This window comes from Sturnira hondurensis, unplaced genomic scaffold, assembly GCF_014824575.4.
Source record: "Sturnira hondurensis isolate 20B ecotype Veracruz unplaced genomic scaffold, ASM1482457v3 Scaffold0014584, whole genome shotgun sequence".
In the NCBI taxonomy this organism is placed as follows: Eukaryota; Metazoa; Chordata; class Mammalia; order Chiroptera; family Phyllostomidae; genus Sturnira; species Sturnira hondurensis.
Genome location: NW_028087215.1, coordinates 2,431,163 through 2,454,887, shown reverse-complemented (window position 1 = coordinate 2,454,887; position 23,725 = coordinate 2,431,163). Strand labels below are relative to the sequence as shown.

The 23,725-nt window shown below is 39.5% G+C and overlaps 1 protein-coding gene across 1 annotated transcript; it reads left to right on the top strand.

The window, feature by feature from the left end:
• The first annotated feature begins 6,977 nt into the window (after positions 1-6,977).
• ENAM (enamelin) lies at positions 6,978-18,289 on the top strand. The gene is made up of 8 exons (XM_037063473.1): positions 6,978-7,031; positions 8,845-8,913; positions 9,033-9,083; positions 9,784-9,825; positions 11,484-11,744; positions 12,741-12,803; positions 14,434-14,484; positions 15,428-18,289. Exons 1-8 carry the CDS (start codon positions 6,978-6,980, stop codon positions 18,287-18,289), a joined length of 3,453 nt encoding a protein of 1,150 aa, XP_036919368.1.
• The last annotated feature ends 5,436 nt before the right edge of the window (positions 18,290-23,725 follow it).

The window sequence follows — 23,725 nt, the reverse complement described above, 5'->3', positions numbered from 1 at the left end:
ACCATATATTGATGTTTCTCTCCCTCTCTCCTTCCCTTCCCCTCTAGAGATAAATAAATAAAATATTTTTAAAAAGAATATGTGTTAATTGATGATGAGTAAAAGAGAAAAATTAAACAGGAAAGGGGGTTGGGAAAGATCACAGGGTTACAATTTTGATTAGGCAAAGCTTCACTAAGAAGACAGCATTTGAATGAAGACCTAAAAGAAGCAAGAGAGCAAACCACGTACACTCTAGAAAAAAGCATTCCAAGCAAAAAGCACAGCTAGTGCAAAGGTCCTGAGGCAGAAGCATCCCTGATGTGACGAAAATAAAGTAACAAGGCCAGTGTGGATGGAGAAGAGGAAGGACAGAAAGTATGAAGAGGTGGACATCAGAGAGCTGGCATCGGGTCACATAGGGCCTTGTGGCCAGATAGTTACCGTCTCTGATGCAGGCCAAGATGAGGATCTATATATTTAGTATATTTCTCTGGCTACTGATTTAAAATAAACTGAAGAGAAACAAGAAGCAGAGAGACCACTAAGGTGGTACGATTGGACCACGGTAGTGCAGAATGGTCCAATTCAGGATCTACTTTGAATGCAGAACTGACAGAATTTGCTCAGAAATGGAGGAAGAAAGAATTAAGGGGGATCCCAAAGTTTTAGGTTTGTGAAACTAGAAGGACAGAGACACATTCCTGTAAAAGATCCAAGGTCTCTTATGACTCTGAGATTACATGACTTAAAGACGCTTTTTCTCTCTTTTCATAGTAGAATCTTTCATTCATTTTTAAAAAACCTGAAAATATGGAATCTCTGTTAAATCCTTTCCTCTCTTAAGGAAGCTTTATAATAAGGGAAAATCTATGACAATAACCCTTTTTAAAAACAATGAAAGAAAGTGGTCCATTTCTTTAAAAAGAAAAACCATCTATTTCAGCACTCACCTTTTGAACCTAAACGGGGCTGGGTTAGGAAAGTAACTACTTTTATTATAGATAAAGCAAGTATTGAATTGCTCGGGGGCAGAGAGCAGGGAAGACAGAAGGACCTTATCATCAGAGGAAAGATGGAACAATGCCGAGAAACAGAGGCAAGTTGCTTATGACTGACATGTCGACCTACTAACTCTGGTGGCGCTGGGCAAGCAGCGCCCCTTGCCCTGGTGTTTGCCTGGTCCTGTGAAGAACACTGTGCTGAGCAGAAAGTGGAGGCAGACCGCCTTGGTGAAGACCCACATTTCATCTGCGTAACCTCGGCTCCTGTTCGTACCTTTATCACCTGAGCCTCCATTTCCACAAGTGTTAAATATCTACTGTTCAGAGGTGTGAGGAAAAGACAACATATCTGAGGTACACACCTTTTTCCCTAGGTCACATGCTGAACAAATGGGTAGCAGCACCTTGGAATTCAAGGACACATTTGTCTAACCTCCCAAGGGTGGGCATATGACAGCCATTACCTATAAATAGCTGGGTGAATTTGCATAGTGATGGGTGGGAAAGGGAACCCATACGACACAAAAACCATAAACAGAGGGCTGCACCCCACACATTTAGGAAGAAGAGCTTGAACCGAATATGCGCGCTGCTCAATGTACATGTGTTTGTGTAGATGTTAGCATTTCTGAAAGAAGTGATTACATGATGTCTGGTAAGAAATGACGTGATAGACTCCCCAAGCTTCAACTTACTCAATTATCTAGTCTGCTCTAACTGTTTATTTAAAATTGATTCATCTTGCCCAGCATACACTACACTCCTAGCACCAAGAGAGAGCCTCTTGTTTTCAAGAGGAGCAAGAACTTTTTTTTAACTTTACATGCCATGGAACTTCAAAAAATTATAATCGTGTGTCAGTATTTGTAATTGAAGTTGCACTAACCAATTTCCTTACAGGTCACATCCCACATCATTTTTACAGGGAGACTTTCATAGAATCTTTTTCTGATACCACTGGTAAGAACAGGCAGACTGCATGTTCCAGCGACACTGGAATGAAACACTTAACTGCAGGCAGACCTAGTTCCAAATCCCCATTCTACTTCTTAGCCTTCGGCAAGTTATTTAACCCAACTAAGATTCTTTTTTTTCTCCAATGGTAAAATGTTAGTGGGGAGAATCATAGCACCTACCTTACAGGTTTTTTGTAAATAAGATGAGTCATCCAAAGCACTTGGCAACACGCCCAGCGCATAATAAATGAAGTTGTTACTGTTACATAGTTCAAGGTGCAGTTACTGCAAGAAAAATATAATGACAAGGTTTATTGTCACTACCTGATTGAATTTTTATATCTATCTCTCTTCAAAAAGTATTTTTAGACAGTGCACAGCAAGAAATAATGCTAACATTAATAAAATTGGAAGGTAGGCACAGCAGACAGGAAGTTCACAGATAGGTTCAAGGTGGAGTCAGAAGTAGAGTCACACTGAAACTCATGAGGTCCAGGCCCCTTCCACGCCCTCAGAGGGGCCCAGGCAGTGTTTCAGAGGGGCCATGAGGTTTTGTAAAACTTGCCTGCGATTATCTAAGAATGCTGTTTCTTCTCACTCCCACAGTCCCTCCATCCAGCTTCTCCTAGTGTCTGACCCACACGAAGCATTTTCCATGAGTCAGGTGCTGTTCTAAGGCACAGTTGCACATCACTCAGTGTTGCAAACCTCCAGGCCCATGTGCTCAACCACTGGGTGACATTTCCTTCTCGGGGTGAAGAGAGGATAGAAAAGAAGACAGTCTTCTTAAACTCTAAATCATTTTAAAGCCCACCTTGAGTACATCTATGAGAGTGATCACTTAGAGCTGCAAGAAATAAACACCATCTTTGAGGGAGGTCCACAGAAATCACCACCCACCGGCCGGAACATGCCCACACCACAGGGCACCGTTCGCTTTTGTAGACAGAAGCTGGACTGAAACTGGATGGGTCTGATAAGCTTTATGATTCAGTTTTCTTCTCTCTTCCAATTATGTGTAAGACATGTCTGATTGCTTGTTGGAAGGTTTTTTGTTCCTTCTCCATTTTTCTTGTTTTGTTTTGATAAAAAAGCACAATGAGGTGAAACTTCCCTCAAAACTTCTTTAGGAAGTATGTCCCTGGTCAGTGTTAAAGCAACTAGTATGAAAAATCTAATCATAGTCATCAGTGGGTAACATTTATATGTCTATCTATTTATAACATTTATTTGCACTATATGCTAAGAACTTTAAACATTATTTCATTAAATTCTCAACAAACCAATAAAGGAAACACTATTATTATCATCTACTTTACAAATGAGAAAACTTAGACATAAAGAGATGAACTCACTTGATCAAGATTTGAAAACACATAAGTCATTATATGAAGCCAAAATTGAAACCCAATTCTGAGCTCTGACTCAGAAAACTTCCTAACCTAATGTCTCGTACAGGATGGGTGGACACCTTAGCTGGGGTTTTTCATGAGAAATCACTCAAGAAATTTTTGTGGAGTAAAATGTTATTAACCATTTAGTATGTGGGAGATGAAACTATGCTCCTCTTCTTCTGGGTCAGAAGAGTTTCTCAGATTTAGAGCCTGCAGATAGGCGATATGAATGGTTCCAGAGAGAAGTCAAGGTTGTAGATTCTCAGGTGCTACTTGGTCACCAGTAATGGATCCCCGAGACACAACTTTATCTCAAGTGTCTCAAGTTCAAAAATTCTACAGTGTTGTAGTATTCTACCAAAAATAATCCACAGACCTTTAGACTGCCTTGATTACTCTGAAGTCCTTAGTAAGTCATCGTAAGGTCAAATGTGGAACCATGAAAGTAACTCACGTATTAACCAGCGAGTCACTGATCATCACTCAGTGCCAACCAGGTACCAGGCAGCTCCCACACCTCATTACATTTGCTTCTTAGAATGAACTCACTACTCCCTAATTTACTAAAGAGGAAATTGAATCGTTGGATGATTTGTGGAAGGTTTAAACTCAGGTCTGGCAATGTCAAAGCCTGGCCTCTTTCCACCACACCTGAAGTAAAAGAAATCAGAGGACTCTGCTGCTCCTGGCATTGTAAACTCCAGGGCAGCAGTTTGCAACCTTTTTCATCTCATGACACACATAAACTAATTACTAAAATCCTGCAGCACACCAGAAAGATATATACTTTTGCCAATCTGACAAAAAATAGGTATAATTTTGATTCATTTACACCAGATGAATATTGTTGTGTCGGCTGTTGTCATTTGTTGTCTTTGACTGTCTCAGGGAAAAAGAGGTCAGTGCCCCCGACTAAATAGTCAGGTACTGCATGTTTTAAGTTTTTTTGTGGCACAGCAGTCGAAAACCACTGCTCTAAGGCAATGAGAGAATCTTAACAATTGGAGGAAAAGAAAAGTGAAGAGGTCACAGACCTTTGGAGGATGTGAGTTCTCTTTCAGGGACAAATAAAAGCACATTTGTGCACACACACAAATACTTACATACAATTTTATGGGTTTACAGATCCTGTTTAGGAAGACTTGTTTTATGGACAAGAAGATGGGGAGGAGAGGCAAACAAGCAACAAACACCCAGACAAACAAACTTTTTTAAAAAGCCAAATCATAAACATGTTAGCCAACAGGAAGGGGAAAAATTATAAACTAAGTTGAGATTACTGAAGCAGATGGAGAAAGGTCGCAAAGGCCTGGTTTCAAAATATTATATTGAGTTAAGCACCTTTTCAGAGTTCTTAAAGCAAAAAGAGACTCAATTGTTTTCTCAATCCAAGCCACCACTACTAAAAGTTCACCCATTCAATAGCTTGGCTGGGTTTTAAAACATGGATTATTTCACAACCAATAACCACTCTTGTGGCAGTGGGAACAGGAAAAACAGAGAAGATGATCAAAAGTGAGGTTTAGTGGCATTTCCCAATAACCTATCCCTCTAAGGCTGAAAGCAAAACTCGAGCCCCTACATGGAGGGCGCAGGCAGAAGCTAGCGTCATCGCGAAAGATGATTCCCATTTCCCCTCCAAGAATACACTGCGCACTATGTGTCCTACCACTTGCAAATTCATCTCAGTGTAGACACCGTACATACAATATTATCATTTGTACTCAGCTTCTACAAAAATCAGACAAAGACAGCCGGGCTTAGATGTACCTTTGCACATCTTTGATACCTACAGGCTTAAAAGATATTTAAAGCTTAATTTCAAGTCTGGAGCAATTTTAATTTGCAGTGATACATACGGGGGGTGGGAGTAGGGCTAAGAAGTGCAAAGTCATCTGGCTCCAGAGACAGAACATGATCCCTCTCGCGACTTGGAAAAACAGCGGCCTGTGCAACTTCTGGATGAATTGAGGTGCACAGGCATACAAAATAGGAACCAGCTTTTGGCATCAAATTTAACATTTTTAATTTTTACACCTGATCTTAGCCAAAAGGCCGAGAAGTGATACCATTTTTAATTTTTAAACGAAACATTAAAATAAGCAAACTCACCACTACAAATGTTTTTCTCTTGTGGAGCTGTAAGAGAACAGGAGAATTCAAGTTCAGCAAAGATAGCAGAACTTGTTCTTGTCAATGAAAAGTATGATTGGCCCATTTATTTAGAAATGAAATATTTATTATGGTAAGTCAGATTTCAAAAAGAAAACCCATAGTAAACAACCCCTTCGGTGAATTTCTCAACTCATATTTTTAAGAAGTTGTGTTGTCATGGATAGGTGAGAGTTCATTTGTTATTTTGCCCATCTCCTCTCAAACTCTGAACCCCCAGGGACGGAACGATAGTGAACTTCAGAAAGAACACTAGGTCCTGGTAGCCTTATGGAATTGGAACCAATCAAGCCTTCCATGGACATGACATTCCAGTTAATTTTAATTATATATATAAACATATATATATATATATATTAATTATATTAACTACACATTAAATTAAATACATATATTGGCCTGCCTTTTGATGATATTCAATGATATATGACAATAGCGGAGTAAACATTCACCTTTGTTCCTTAAATGTCTTTGTATAAACCGAGTTTCTACACCAGAAAAGCCCAGATTCATCCAGGAAAGCATCTTCTAAATCTTGCTGCAAGCTCTTTTTCCTAGACTGCTATTATACATAATAAGAGACTTGATTTGACAGCATCTATAATAACACATTATAAATTTTACATTGGGTGTGTTTTTTTTACCTTAAACTCTTGTGAGGGCAAAACCATTTTTCTCAAAGCTGATTGGTTGCACAGGTCAGCAACGGTGCTTAAATGTGACCTTGCTCTCCCAAGCTCTTCCAACAAGGAGGAGCCTTTTTGGTACCGAACATGGTAACTTTACGAAGAATTTGTTTTATTATTCAGAAATAAATGTGTCTTGCTTCTTGAAATCTCTCTGGCTTCTGCAATTTGTAGTCATTTCCACTGTAGACCATTAAGAATATACTTCAAAGACAGGCTAACAAAGTTCAAGTAAAAGTTATTTTTTAAATATTGGAGCTTCTAACTGGCACTGGGTGAGTATTAGAGATTATCAACATAAATAATGTAGAGCTAAAAGTAAACTTAATTCATAGGTGTTGGTTGACTTCTGAATTGCATCCTTTGATATTAGTTGTATAAGCATGGTTTGCAGACTGATTTCTGATAAAACTTGGTTTATTTGCTGTATTTGTTTTCTTATAAGTTTTCTTCCAACCTAGTTACATCTCATTTAATACTGTGATGTTGTACATTTCCAACAGAGCAGCCAAGTTTTATCAACACTGCACTGGAAATATCTCACAATACAGTGCCCAGGTCATTTTCTCTCTGATTTAGTTTCTACTCTACCCTTAAAAGAACAGATTAAGCTTGATTTTGAAGGCACTCTAATAAAAGTATGATTGGGTAAAATAATTACCTCTATATGTGCTGCCATAGAACTGAAGCTTTGCAAATAATTTTGTTTGTTTCATTTCTGTATGAGTTTTTTTCTCATGCCAAACCATCTCTTTCTCGAAGGCTTATGAAAATTTTGGTGAAAAAATGGTGCTGCTTCAGTGCAGACATGGAGCCTCTTTTCCTAAGCTAGATAACTTGGTGAGTATTTTCACTTATTTTTCCTCATACACACGGGTCCCATACCAAACTAAATATTGTCAGAAGTACACTGGATGGAATAAAACACTATTTCAGTATGTCAGAAGAAACAAAGATGATTTGAGTTGACAGCTGGGATAGAAAAAGTAGGAACTTACAAAGCCATCACATCTCATAGCAATAATTATGAGTGTTATTTTCTGTTCAAAAAATAACTAATCATAAATTTTCATCTAATCATGAACTTTTAGAATTGGAAGGAATCTTAAAAGTCATCCAACATAATATATTAATTTTACAAAAGATAGAATGAGTAGCATTTTATGTTTGCAAAATAAAAGACCACATCATCCTACATAAGTGTGAAACATTATCAAGAATCTAAGTGACAGCTATTATAGAGATGGATGATTAAACAACAGAGAAATTAAACATCTAAAAGTTCCCCCAAATCTAAGGCTACAATCTTAGAAAGGAGATTTAGGGGGAGAAAAGCACTCATCAATAGTCTCTTATCAGCTTCCTTGTATTATTGTAGGCTATACTAAACACACCAGCTTCAGTTGTTATTTTTACAATATTATAATTCTGAAAGTCTTTAATTAGGAGACAAGGCATTTACCTATTACTGCTTCCTTTGTTTAATTACACTCTCTCAATTTTTCTAACATATAAAAGGTAATTTATTACACCTAAATTTTACAAAAATGCTGAAGCATTCTTTAACTATATTGCTAGGAAAGAAGCAGCAGGGTGAGCATCGGCTCAAACCACTACAAGATGCATTTCATGCCTAGACAGAGGCAGCGGGAACAAACGGGATGAAAAGCTCCTGGCGTCTACATGCTGGTTACTGTGCAGGGAATTGTGTTGTATCTGATATACCACGAAAATAAATCATTCTGATTAGAACATTCAGTCTCCTCTATTATGTATGCAAGTAGAACAGTTTTCTTAAGGAATTATCCAAGGAAATGCTTCAGAACAAATCTTGTTCACACGTGTAAATACAAGCTCTAATTAGACAAGGCTTGAATAATTAACTAAAGTAGGATAAATGAAATCCATGAAAATAATCTCCAAGCTACATATATGTCTACAGTATCAATATCTCTCTCTATATGTTTAATCAAAGTACCTAACAAAGAGATGAGATTTTAGCTTTGCTTATGTTTTTCTATTTCTCTGACCAGCCCTTGAGCAGAAGTGATTCTTAAAAAGGTAAAATGACAATAAAGAAACAACAGTAGAGCAAAAAAGAAAAGGATAGGATTCTGGACTATTTTAGCGTATTTAATTAGCCCCTATATAACTGGATGTTGTCTGTAGCTTCTTAGGTAGGATTTCAAAGTACTGATTTTGGAGCGTTCCCTCACTTAAACTGAGATTATTCTAAATAATGAATATAGTCAGACATTACTATGCCTTTCCTAACCAGGCTAGCAACTAGAAATTCAAAACCTGCAATATTCATATTTTTCAGGCAAACTCCTAACTTCTAATTTCCACATTCCAGTGCTATGAACCATCTTTCATCTTCTCAAGCATCAATATACTTCCTCTCTCTTTCTCTGCCTATCTCTCTCTCTCATCTCTTCTTTTTGCTTTGACCCGTTTGGCAGTTAGAACAACTCCAGGTAACAACTATCTAATGGTTTCTTAATGTAAAATAAGAATGGCAGCAGAGGCCCCTATCACTGTCTGTTTCTGCATTCCCCTTGACGGACAGACGGGCTAGTGCTCAAGGAAGTGCAGAGTACCCCAAGCATAATTATTCCATAGTTGAAAAATAAAATCCATTTTTTAATTCCAGGTACCAAGTGGAAAAATGAAGATTCTCCTGGCCTTTCTAGGTGTGCTTGGCAATGCTATTGCTATGCCAGTGAGTATTTTTTAAAACTTTAGGACTTTTTTGTGTCCTTGTTACATATCTTGGAGGAAATTATTGGGCTTATTTCATCTGACATTCTGAATTTGTCGTTGATATTCTTTCACTTCCAGATGCAAATGCAAATGCCCCGAATGCCTGGATTTAGCAGCAAAAGTGAGGAGGTATGTATGTCAAGTCTCTGGGGCAAAGTTTTCCAGAGCCCTGTTCTGAGAGTTCACTTAAAAAGGAGAATATTGGAAAACTTTCTGACATATAAAATTCCTTATGAAAGAGATAGCGGAAGTGATATTGAAAGACTTAAACTCTCAAATCAAGGCAAATTAATAATTTCCCGAGCATCATCCTACCTATGTATTTCAATATTCCTTTTCAAGGGAAATGTGAATTTGTGTTACATATAGATAGCTTTTTTGCTAAGTTTTCAAGCCAGCAAATGTAGCCATTTGTACCGTTTGGCTGTTAGAAGGTAGACACTTAAGTATATAAGTAACTTTTACCTGACTCCTATCCAGGATCATCAGCCAAATTCATCACACACCAGAAGGGAGGGTCATCTTTTCATAGAATCTTTTTTATCATCTTTTTATCACACTCTCAAATCCTGAACTCCAAAAAAGTACAGTAGAATATTTAACAACTTCAACATACACAAGATTTTTATTCTCCATTATTCTATATTGATGCTTCTCAAAATAAAACTCTGAGTAAAAAATGAAAATCCCATAGAAGTGTTTATTGCCTATTTATTTAAAATTTATTAATAACCACTAAAAGATATTAGGGCTCTTATACCTTAAAAAATTGTGATTCGTGGACTGATTGAATGAAACAATTTCTGTTGATGGATTCCTTTGGTTACAGATGATGCGGTATAGTCAATTCAGCTTCATGAACTCTCCACATGTAAGTGATTATTTCTAAAGATTTATATTATCTCTGGTGATTTCTTGTTTATATACTCATAATTACATTATGGGGTTTGTCTTAGCCAATTAAGACATCAATAGCTATCTATACATTTAAGTTACAATGTAACCATTATAAGAATTTCAAGGGGGAGAAATAATTCCATCTGTCCCCTTACATCAAATTCTCTTTTTTTTAGATTTTATTTATTTATTTTTAGAGAGAGGGGAAGGGAAGGATAAAGAGAGAGAGAAACATCAATGTGTGTTTGCCTCTTCTGTGCCGCCAACTGGGGACCTGGTCCACAACCCAGGCATGTGCCCAAACTGAGAATTGAACCAGCGACTCCTTGGTTGCCAGCCACGCTCAGTCCACTGAGCCACACCAGCCAGGGCTCAAATTTTCTTTTTATTCATTACTATCATTGTTTTGAGTAAATAAAACTCATTTATTAATTACAAGTATTCTTTAAATCCAAGAGAAATGGGCCCTGGGAAAAGATCACACAAAACTATTCCTAAACAATGAGAACACAAAAATAGCATAGTGAATACTCAGGGTGTGGATTGTCTTAGAAGATAACACCAAAATTATGAAATAAGTTCCTATTTTATTTAAATAAATTTAGATGATACCACCATGTATTGATTCTTACTGCAGCAATATCATGTCACCTTTGACTTGTGATATAATTATAAAAACTATTTTTGGGAAAAATCTAGTACTTCATTAATTTTCTTTTTATTCAAGTCATTCTCTTTTAAAGCCCCTCACCTAAAATTACTATCATTGTTAATTTTCTCATCTTCAGCTACTGATTGGGCTCTTTTAAACTATCATTCTTGATTTTAGTGCCTTTGCCTATAATTTGAACTGTTCACCAACTTCATTGTCATAAAATACTGCATTTTAATGCAAGATTTGCAATTTTACCTTCCTTCAGCCCATGGGGCATTTTCACTGTTTGGTGTGTACATCATCCAACAGACAGAAAGAGATTAATTACTGAAGACTGGGAGAGACGCTGGTGTTAGGCCAGAGAAGGAACATTTGAATGGGAGTTAACGTTGTAACAGGTCAATTCAGACATTAGCACTTTCAGATTACAACTATTTTTGCTTCCTTGTCAACCTTGTAGTTGTGGAGATTCTGATCATGAAAACGAAATTCACCTGTGATCAAGAAGCACAGGCACCATTAAGGGGGTGTTTCCACAGCAGAATTCCTAGTCTCTCGTCCTTCATTTGTTTTTTTTAACACCCTCACTTTCTTTATCTTCTTTTTGCTTTTCCTCCTCCTTCTCCAGCCTCTAAGAAGCCACAGCAGGTTTGAATTGGACATCAACTTCCCTATAAACTTATTTATACACTTCTTACCTGTCAGGGCTTCATTCTTAAACTGAAGTTCCCACCCACCCACCCCCCACTTCGGCCTTTTGCTTTGTTTGGTTGGTTGGTTTTCTACAAGACTGAGTGAAATTCATTTCTGTAAGATCACATTTAAAAGAATGCTAGCTAAAGACCTTGATGCTTCCCTTGTTAAGTTCCATAGGATTTGTAAGATCCCTGGCTGAGGTCAGAGATGAACACAAGAGAGTAGGGAGAGCCAGAATCTCAGCCCTCAGGTGACCTTACTGTCATTTGCTACCCTTGCAGCTAGCACAGCTGGGCCCCTTTTATGGATATGGTACGCACATTCCTCAGCTCTTCCCACAGTACCAGATGCCCATGTGGCCCCAGCCACCACCCAAAATGGGGCGCCCACGGAAACCTTCATCTCCTTCAGCACCCAAACACCAGAGCAGGACTGATCAAGGCCCAGAGACCGAGAAACCCAACCAGCCTCAACCAAAGCAGCCCTTAAAGCAGCCACCACCTGCCCCAACTCCACCACAAGAGGAAGCCCAGCCACCTCAGGTGAGACTTGCCCAGCAAAATTTCAAACCAAATCGTATGGCCTCCGAGTGATGGCATGATCTTGCTGCTCTCGCATACCACGCTGGCTTCAGTACTGCTCAACCCAGGTACTACTGTGTACAAATTAGAAGCATTAGTTGTGACATCTTCATCCAAGGTGATACTGTCATCACCTATCCAGAACTGCCTAGTGAGTCAATTTTGGTCCTTGTTTGATTAAAAATTACCCCAAAACTCTTGCCTTAAAGAAGCTCCTTTTAAAATACAGAGGTAACATGAACACTAATGGTAGACTCAGGGAACAGAGATTTGAATTCTATCCCCAGCCCCTATTGGTTGTATGAGCTTGAGCAAGTCACTTCACCTCTCTAGAATCTGGGTTCTCCATGGATGAACGAAATGCTCTTCAAGTCCCTTCCAAGATCTGAGCTTTGGTGATCCAAAATGTTGCCCCGAAAGGTTGCACTGCTTCCGGTACTTCAGGATGGTCCTGACTTAGAGCAAGAAAATGCATAAGTGGTTTCTCAAGATCTCATCTGGTGTGGAGCTTCTCAAATACTGTGTCTTAGTCAATCAGCATTTATTACTAGACACTATTATAAATGTAGAGAAAAGAGAATTGAATGAAAAGACTCTTCTGGATTGGAATCCTGGCTTCAATCATTTACCAGCTGTGCAGTTTGGGTCAAGGGACTAAGTTCTGCAAACCTCAGATCTTAAGTGAAATGGGAACAACTGTAGCACATATTTCCCCTGGGCATGTGAGGATTAAATAAGCTTTCCATTATGAAGTGCTCAGCACGAAGCCTAGAACAAGTGTTCAATAATGCTAATACTAACTAGTGTTACTGTCGTCTCTGCCCTAAAATTAAAAATCACAGTTTAAGGCAAGACGTAGACTCTCCCAAGTTTCAAATAACGGTATGGACTGGGTTTGTTTTATTTTTCATTTCTTCTTCTCACTTCCACATCCCTCTGGTTCTCCTTTCTCTCCAGCCATTCCCACCATTCGGCAACGGGATCTTTCCCTATCAACAGCCACCGTGGCAAGTTCCACACGTGAGTTCTTTCCTTTACGTTAGAAGTAAAAAGTAATATTCGCATGTTATACCTCAAATTAATATGAGTTTACACTGCTAAATGGACTGCTGTATGCCAATAAGTAGAGAATCTGGAACAAAATCATCACATCTGTCATCACGTAGGGGAAAAAAATTTTTAAGTGAATTTTTTATTCATTTTGGTGACACGGACACAGATTAAATCACCAAACAACCACTAATAACTTAGTTAATGAATTAATTTTAAAGGTTGTGCTACTTCATTACCATTCCCTGCTTCCACTAGAGGTTAGAAAACATAAAGATTATCCTAATTTAATGTAATGAGGAAATTGGAACAAAATGGAGTTTGAAAATCATAAGATAATTAGACAAACATCTTTTCATCATATCTTGTTTTTAGATACAGATATTTTATTATAAAAAATCATACAAAATAATATTTACAAGAATCCTTTAAAGTTTAAAGTCATTAAAATATAGTATTGAAATTGCATCATAGGTATTAAAATATGAATGAATTGCAAAATAACCTGTTTGAACTAAAGAAATAGTAAAGGCCAGTTGCTGTTAAATTAACAAAAAAAGAAGAAGAAATATTTTGTGACTTCATTCAGCTACAGCATCAGTTTTTCTTGTCTTTCACTCTTATGACCAAGAACGCTTCTTATTAACAAGGAACAATTCATTTCAGTAAGAGTCTGTTAGTTTTTTTTCATGAAAGAGTTACTCCCTTTTACTGGCCATACTGCACTAAGGAAGCTGAGGCAGTACTAGGTGACTATTTATGCTCAGTGGATTGAGCACAAGCCTGCAAACCAAAGGATCGTGGGTCGATTCCCAGTCAGGGCACACGCCTGGATTCCAGGCCAGTTCCCAGCAGGGGACGCACCAGAAGCAACCATACATTGATATTTCTCTCCTTTTCTCCTTCCCTTCCCTTCTAAAGATAAATAATTAAACTCTTAGAAAAATAAATAAATAAATAAAGTTATTAAAAATAAATAAAGATAAAAGGTCAGTGAGAATGATTCTCATGCTGAAGTAGCTATTAATCTCATCTACACAGAATTTCTCAAGGTCTATAGCAGTTGAACTGTTTTTCTAAACCCTCCTCTGAGTAGAAACTCAGCCTTCAAATTTGATTAGAAAAACAAACCTTAATAAAATAAAAATATTATAGTAATAATCCAGGAAAGATTGTCAATTTGTCACCCTAAGTGAAAAGTAGACATTCTAAAAATAGCATCATTATTTACTCTCCATTATTACATGTTCTAACATGGATGTTTGGACCCTGGTGGCACTCAACACTCCATGTGTGTGTGTGTGTGTGTGTGTGTGTGTGTTGGGGTGATGGGGCCAGTGACTGCAAGGAGATGATATTTTGAGTGGGATGACCTACCATCCTTCTGAAGCTTTTGCACTCACCAGTATTCACTGATAGGTTATAATTATAGTTATTAATAGCTGGATTGTGAAAGCTAACGACTCAGATGCTAAAAGCTAATGAGGCTGACACCCAATCACTGATATACACTATTTTAAGACCCCTCAAGTCTAACAAGCAAGTAGCAGCATAAAAAGTGGTTTTCTCTCTGATGGTCACTGTGTTCTTCACCTTTCAGAGGGTACCACCAGGTTACGGACGTCCACCTGTCAGCAATGAAGAAGGGGGAGTAAGTATTAGTAAAGCTACATTCCCCAGTAGGAATTACAATTACAATTTTTAGTGTCTACTTTTTTCATCCTTAGCTAATAAAGTTAAAATCCGACACATGAAACTATAGCTCAAACTATAGAGGGGAAAAGTGAAACAAATCAAGCCAGTAACCTAAAACAAAACAAATGCGATACATCATTTCTCCTCTGCGTGTATTGAAATCTCCCTCCTTTTTTCCCTCCCTGTCTCTTTCTCTCCCTCTCCCTCCCTCTTTCTCAAAGAAGGCTAACCTAATAACCTAGGCTCCAGGCAGACGCTGGACCCTAGACAGTGATGGAGCCACTAGTAGACAGGAAAGGAAGTAAGAGAATCTTAGAACGTTATCCCCAGAAGGGAATTAAGTAATCATCTAACTTTCTCATTGTGCAAATATTATTAAATCCCGGAGAAAATAAATTACTAATTAATATCACCTACCGAGTGGATAAACTTTTCCCAGAACCCAAGTTTTCCGACCTCCATGACTTTTTTACTACACCACACTAGGAGAAGAGCCAAATGCGTGTCGCAGAGTGATGTACTGTTACTGCAGTCCAGCACCGTGTCATCGAAAGTCATTGCAGTGTTTGTGGCACAGCAGATATGCACAATGAGAACAGAAGAATGAGGAGGATAGAGGATGGAAACCTTTAAAAAAACAATTAGGTTCAGAATCCAAGCCTAGGAAGAGAAAGCTGAGAAGTAATGGTCAGGAAGTGCAAGTACAAGAAGAGAAAACGAGAAGGGAGTGGGGTCATGGAACCCAAGGAGAACTTAAATCTCAGGAAAGAAAGCTTAAGTCATTAGAGTTAAAAGAAGCATGCGGCTGATAAGATTCTCTATCACATTAAAAAAAAACAACAACAACACCATGGTGGGAAACAAAGAGTAATTAACGATGTCCATCTTCTTTCCTACAGAATCCTTACTTTGGATATTTTGGATATCATGGGTTTGGGGGCCGTCCTCCATATTACTCAGAAGAGATGTTTGAACAAGATTTTGAAAAACCCAAAGAAGAAGACCCTCCTAAAACTGAGAGTCCAGCCACCACCGAACCCTCGTCAAATTCAACAGTTCCTGAGACTAATTCTACCCAAGCAAATGCAGCCAATCCCGGCGGGCATCCAGGTGGAAATGACACAAGCCCAACAGGCAACAGTGGCCAGGGGCCAAACACTGTGAGCAACCCTACAGCTCAAAACGGGACCCCGCCCCCAGCAGTTAATGTTTCAGGCCAGGGGGCACCAAGAAGTCAAATCCCATCGAGACCAAGTCAGCCGAATATTCGCGCAAGTTACCCAAATCCTAACGTTCAAAGTTTTCCTGTGGGAAGACAATGGCGTTACCCTGGTACCGCCACGGGGCACAGACAGAATTGGCCTTTTTACCCAAACCAAGTCCAAAGAGGCCCTCAGTGGAACTCCTATGCTTTGGAAAGCAAACAAGCAGTTCCTCCAGGAAATCCAACCCATTCCAAACCTTATGCTTCCACTGCAAGAGGCAGTTCTCCCAATCTTGCAGGAAATCCAACAAATTTCAGAAGGAAACCTCAGGGGCCAAGTAAAAACCCCATGGGAACCAACATTGCCCCTCTGGGTCCCAAACATAGTACTACTGTTGGCCCCAATGAAAAAATTCAAAATCCAAGAGAGAAGCCATTAGGTCAAAAAGAAAGAATAGTCGTTCCTACAAGGGATCCAACTGGCTCCTGGAGAAACTCTCGAGATTATGGAGTTAATAAATCAAACTATAAACTGCCTCACCCTGAGGGTAACGTGTTAGTCCCAAGTTTTAATTCTGTTGATCAACGTGAAATCTCGTATTACCCAAGAGGAGATTCCAGAAGAGCCCCAATTTCTGATGGACAAACCCAAACTCAGAGTTTGCCCAAAGGGATTATTTTAGAACCGAGAAGGATCCCATATGAATCAGAAACTAAGCAGCCAGAATTAAAGCACAGTACATATGAGCCTGCATACCCTGAGGGAGTCCCTTCCCCCGCAAGAGAACAATATCCTGGTGGAAGAAATACTTGGAACCACCAAGAAACCTCTCCACCTTTTAAGGAAGATCCAGGCAGGCAGGAAGAACACTTGCCTCATCCTCCTCATGGCTCTACAGGAGATGTGCACTACACTGACTATAACCCTTTTGATCCCAGGGAAAACTCACCATACATTAGAAGCAGTAAATGGGATGAGAGAGATGATTCACCCAATACTATGGGGCTACCAGAAGATCCACTGTACCCCATGAATACTCCAGGTCTGAGAGAAACAGTCCCTTATAATGAAGAGAACCCAATTGATCCAACTGGAGATGAACTTTTTCCGGAACAAAGTAAATGGGGTGTGGAGGAGTCGAGCTTTAAAGAAGGCACCACACTTAGGCATTACAAAGGTGAGCAGCATACCTCAAGTCAACCAAAGGAATACCTTCCCTATTCCTTAGATAATCCAGCAAAACCTAGGGAGGATTTTGCTTATGGTGAATATTACCCCTGGAATCCAGATGAGAATGTTCCATCATATAATGCAGTGCCCACTGTACTACCACCTGTGGAGGGCAGGGGCTATTATGCTAATAGAGCTGTTGGACAAGAAGAAGGTGCTCTGTTCCCTTCTTGGAACTCTTGGGACCACAGGACAGAAGCCCAAGGGCAGAGAGAAAGAAGACCATATTTTAGCAGAAATTTCTGGGATCAGCCAAGACATTTACACCAAGCCCCTGCTAGTCCACCACACCAGAAGGAGAACCAGCCTTATCCCAACTCCCCAGCTGGGCTTCAGGGAAATCCAACATGGCATGAAGGTGAGAACTTGAATTATGACATGCAGATTCCTAGGTTAAATTCACCAGACAGTGGATATTTGGCTTTCCAGGACTTACTGCCTCCAAGTTACTCAATTGGTCAAAAAGAAGCACATTTATTTCACCTGAGGCAGAGAAGCCCTTGCTGTGCTGCTGGCTCCCCTGGGCACAAAGACAATCCACTTGCTCTACAAGACTACACTCCATCCTTTGGTCCGGTGCCAGGGGAGAACCAAGAAACCAGCCTTCTGTATACAAAAGATGGTCATGCGAAGCATACGAGACATACTGTTTCCCCAACAAGCATCCTACCTACCCAAACAAACAGCTCAGAGAAAAGACAGCTTGTAGAAAGTCAAAATCCAAGTGCTTTTAGAGATGATGTGTCTACTCTGAGGAGGAACATGCCATGTTCTATAAAGAATCAACTGGACCAAAGGGGAATTATGCCGTTTTCTGAAGCCGGTTCCCTTCAATCAAAGAACACACCTTGTCTCAAAAATGACCCTGGAGGAGAAGGAAACAATATTTTGGAAGAAATATTTGAAGGCAACCAGCTCAATGAAAGGACCGTTGACCTTACTCCTGAACAGCTTGTTATCGGGACACCTGATGAAGGCCCCAAGCCAGAAGACATCCAAAGCGAAGTGCTGGGAAATGAGGGTGAAAGGCAACAACAAAGACCATCTAGCATCCTCCCGTTGCCATGCTTTGGCTCCAAATTAGCCAAGTATCACTCCTCCGGCCCTGGAAATCCCTCTAGCATTGGAAGGCAAAGCCCATTCAATGGGGATTCATTAATGCCTACTGAAATTCCTAACTCATTGGCTGGATTAGCCACTGGGACTGAGTTTCAGAGTATAAATGTAGACCCACTTAATGCAGATGAACACACCCCACTTGATTCCCTTCAAATAGGGACCAATCCACACGACCAGGTGCAAGACTGCTTACTACTTCAGGCCTAGGGATTATATCAACTGAGTATTCTTTGGAGAAGGAAAATGCCTGATATCGCACAGTTGTTCTCAAACTTCCCCCCCAAGATTTGGTTAAGTATCTGACCCTCTTGGTGATTCTTAAGTTTTTCCCCTTTCCAGCAGTAGGAGTAGTGGCCCAGGTGATGTGATGAGGTTGGGTCTCTGGGTGTCACTACATCTAGGGCTGTCACTATAGGCACAGACCTTTAAAAAAAAAAGGCAGGAAGACTATGACCGCCACCACCTTGAAACCTGGACGCCACTGCTCAGGTTAGTTTCCCTAACTAACCTGCTTGCTAATTCTTCCCTCTGCTTGCTAATTCTTCCTTTTTCTCTCAAAGTTCTGTGCTTACAAAATTCTCTGATTTTGCAAGACAGAAAAGCAGCTGAACTTTCCATTTTGTGTATGGAGATCTATATAATCCTGATGATTGTACATTTTTTCTTGTGTTGGTCTTTGTCAGTTCTTCTCCTAGTTAATGTTCTCTTCCACTACCTTTTTTTCACCTTTATCATTTCCTTTCTTATCTTCCTTCTTTTATTTCTCTCTCAACTGTTCTATATTTAGCTTTCTATTTTTTCATTCCCATCTTTTTACCACTTCTTACATACTAAGCTATCTCTAACCATCAGTAGTCTTTACATCTACCTTTTCCATTCTGTCTTCCTCTCTTCCCATCTCTCTGTTCTGTCTCCCGACATGTCACTTGTCACTCAATCTCTTTCAATGACTCCTTCTTCCCTTCAGTTAATTTTTCTCCTTGCTGCACTATTTTAATATCTTAAGATTGCAAGTTGCTCTCCCTTTATGGTATCTACTCTCTAAACTCTAACCTAATTTTTCTTGGCCAAGCCTAACCTTCATTTTAGAATATGTTTCTGGAATAGTAGACATTAGTACCTGCTTTTGTTTTTAATATTCTCATGTTCTCTACCAGGTAGACACAGCTCAGTCAAAGGAACACATTCGAGGACAAGTTTAGGGGGAGAGAAGCTAGTTACCCAGAACTAGCAGTCGGGGACCACGGCTGGGGAAGGTAGGGGGGCAAGGACTGCCACGCTGCGACTGAGCATCCAGACCAGAAAGAGTAGGACTTGCCGTCCCCCAGCACCAACTCATCACCTGCAGGATTTGGGAAACACTGTCCTGATCAGTTAAGGGAAACGCTCAATGGCTAGTTTTCTTTAATAGTACAATATGAGTGATGCTAGCAATATGTGCTTCTAGTAACAAAGACTTTTACTCCTCATATCCTGGTAGAACTATTTGCAGACCCACTTTCTTCATATCTCGATTAAATAGTGTAAATGATTTTGTAAAGTAGACATTTCTATAATGCCTTGCTTAGAATACAAGGTGTTTTGCTTTTATTAACAGCATTTGGCCTACTCTCTGTATATTCCTGCCTAGAGAGAAAGAGTTCTCAGAATTACCAGGAAAGTAACCTTCTAACTCTAAGGAATTTCTTAGGAAAAAAATTTTCTGGGACAGAGTTCAAAAGGAGATCTCAGATATCTGAAAAAATATAATGTTGAAAACTTCCTGAGGAAATGAATCTTGTCGTTTTAGTTTTATAAAGTTCCTGGTACAGGGTCTTGCACATAGTAGATGCCCAATAAATACTTACTGATTGATTCTTAAAATAGCTTTTAAAGCTCCCATGAAAATACAGCAGTGTGCTCTTCCTGCTGGTAAACCACAGAGGATGCTGAATGACCTACCACATTCTGTAGCTTAAAATATTCCGCAACATTTGCATTGTAGAATCTCAGGGTAAGAAGGGATCTTAGATATAGGCTATTCTAGGCCACCCACTAGTTGCTTAAATCCACCACCACAGCCAGTTTTATATTTTAATCATTCATTGCAAAATAATTAACTTATTCTCTATAAAGTGTCTCTTAAGAATGATCCTTATCAAAATAAAATTACATTTTACGTTTCACTATTTTTTCAAATGATTTTTTAAATCTATATACGAATGGCTTTCACTGTAAAATACTCTTTCACCTCGATATTTCATCAAAATGTATGGATCGTACATTTGTTTTAGCAGATATGTTGGCACGTCTTCACCTCTGAGTCACTGCAACTTAGTTAATCACCTGAGACCTCTGTAATGTAACATGTAAACACGCTAGGGAACAAAGCACATGTATTAAATTTGAGACAGTAGAGAGGAAAATGACTCTTCATTCCATCAACACAAGTATCCTTCTGCAAACCTGATACCAGGCCTGCATTCCTTAGAGCAAAGAAATTACCCTGTGTGCCCTGTTAAGTGTTTGTTACGTTATTGATAAAGCTTTGGAAGTCAGCTCTGAAGTTAAGGTGCGTGCAGCAGGGGTGGCAGGCTCTGAGGTGACCCCCTCCTGTCCCTACCGCTCTCAGCCCCCCGCCGTGACCCTGTTCCTATGGCAAGTTCCTACACCTCGTGGTTGTCACCTGCTAATTTTAAAATGGCTGGATATATCCTGGTGATGTCTTTAGATCATAAAGTAAATAAATAAGAAGGAAATAACACCTGAGGATGACAACACAGGACATAATCTAGCAAGGCTAACACACACCTGCCATCTATAAGCACTTCCGTCTCACAGCCTGTAATAGATTTCTCTAGAGCAGCGGTCCCCAACCTTTTTGGCACCAGGGACCATTTTCACAGAAGACAATTTTTCCACAGACCAGGGTGGGGGTGGTTTCAGGATGATTCAAGCACATTACATTCAGGCTTACCTCCCGCCGTGGGGCCCGGCTCCTGACAGACCTGGACTGGTACCCCTCTGAGGCCCGAAGGTTGGGGACCCCTGTTCTAGACGGTATTGGTCATTGATCCAGTTGTCTGAGGGAAATCTTAAGCTTTTGCACCTTGAGCAGGAAGCAAAGCAGGAAGAAATGGAGGGTCCAGCCCCCTCCGAACACTGAGCCTGGCAGCCATTATTATGAAGGCTCTTCCTCTGGCCTTTTGAATGCCCTGAACATGTTTGCCTTCAATCACTCACATCAAAGTCTTCTTAACTTTATACAACTTTAAAGAAAATTCACAAGACATGACCTTTGAGATGCTTTTGTTGCTTGTTTTGGCATAATACCCCCGTCCACCTCTGTCATGACCCAATGGACCCTACAGAAGATGCTTCTTGCCCTCAGAAAACCAAACTTCATTTCTAAAAACCAAAAAGGGAACCAGAAATGTTGGATTTCAGGTGAACAACTGTGACCTTTCTTCACAAAACCTCAGAGGTTTCACTGTGACTCAGACCAACTGCCCAATTAAAACTCAGAAGAAAAACTGCACTTGATGGAAAAAGGTAATCACTATTTCACAACGGAACAGAGCTTTTGGTTTTGTCCACCTGTTCTTCCTTAGGCCAGTCGCATCAGCCACTAGACCTTTATCTCACTTTGAAGTCAGAGCCAATACGATTTAGAAACAGGGTACAGCTGGTAACAAACACAATTCCATTCGGGTAAAGCCGAATTCTTCAAATAAAAGAGGAGGAAGCTGAGCTGTAATGTGACACAGACATCATTGTGAAATAGATGGAACAGCTCTCAAAGCCCATTGCTTCCCTGTTCAAGGTCCTCTGCACTCGGTGCCCATCATCTTCTGCATCCTCTTTTCTGTGCTTTATCAGAACTTGGACAGTAACTTTCTCTTTGGGTCTTGTCCAAATAACCATGCCGCACTGTACGAAGCAGGTATTTGCTGTGATTGACCAGGTAAACGATTTCTGCTCAAATGTTGGCAGATATGTAATCCTCCCAAATTACCCACCATGCCCATGAACAGTGAGGTCAAATCATGGTGCATGCAGGAAAGAATAAGGGTAGAAAACACTGGGGTGGGCCTTGTTAGTCCCTTAGCTGTTAAGCCACACTGGCAGCTGCCCCATCACTCAGGATGCAAGCTGTCTCTGACCGTAAGTGAGTACCACACGCTCTGTCAGCGTTTCTCAAGCTTTAATGTGCCCATGAGTCTCAATAAAAGGCAGGCTTTGATTCTGTGATCGGGAGTGGGGTCTGCAATTCTGTATTATGGACCTGCTTCCAGGTGATGATGAGTGAGCCAGTTGGTAGACCAAATTTGGAATTTCAAAGTGCTAGGCTATTTGTTACAGATAAGGGTCTACTGCACACTCACGACCGAGGGAAGAGAAAGGTCTTGACCACTGAAAAATCTGAGCATCACCAATTTGGGGGGCATGTGTATAAACGAAGCACGTAAATGCAAGGTCTGTTAAAAATGCAAAGAGAAAGAGGAACAGGACAATCCCATCTCTATTCCCACATTTATGTTATGCTTCTTGTTTCTTTGTGTGGCTCATGTAGTGCTAGGAAGTTCCACTTCCATCCATGAAGGCCCTGTTACATTAATATCTCCTCCATATTACCCCAGCTCTCCTGAAGGCTCATAGCACACCCTCTTTTATATTGAATCCCATATTGTCTTATGTCGTGTGCTGATTTTTTTTCTGTGTTAGTTCTGTTCATGTTAGGGAAAAATACTTCTAAAAAGTGAGGCCCAATTCTTATTCTTCTTGTGTATTGGTCATAGCATCTAGAAGTGTGCTGAGCACAGAGTAGATGCTAAATAAACACCTCTTTTTCTTTAAATACATTTTGTAAATGGAGAGAATTTTAGAATTTTCCATATTTTAAAATAATTGATGAAAAATTAATAATGAATATTTTAAGTGTGAAATGCATAATAATTACAGAATATCATTTGACACATACTGAAAAGTAAAGGGAAATAAAAGCAAATAATATATAATCCTACCATCCAATGTTAATATTTTGGCCTATTTTACATATGTGTATTGGAAGGGCCTTAAAGTGCTTCATTTATAAAATATTCTATTTTCCCTTTTGATGTTATACAACTTCCATAACACTAAAACTATTTAAAACTTCATTTTCGTTGTCTGTAAAATATTTGAAGTACACCTATCTTATCATTTCCTGTAACAGTGGACTTAAAGTTTACTATAACTTTTCACTATAATAAATAATGCTGTGATAAATATCCTTATGCTGTTTTGTCTGTATTTTTTATCTCCTCAGAAGTGGAATTACTGAAGGAAACAGGCTGGGAGTGTGTTTTAGACAGGGCAACATACTGAATGACGGCCGTGGCTTTGGAGTTTGACAGTTTTAGACTCAATGACCATTCTCCATACACTATCTTTAAAACCTTAAGAAGATTTCTTCAGCCTCTTGCGTTTCAGTTTCATCATATGTAAAATGAAGATAGTAGTTATTTCATAGGGCAGTTATGAGGATTAAATGAAACAAAATGCATATGTGTTGTGCTTCATAAATTAACCACTAGGTGGAGATGGAGGTTTATAATTCTAAAACAGGGACTCTCAATTCCCAAGCAACAGCTGAGAATGTTTTTAGAAATGCAGTTGCCCCTA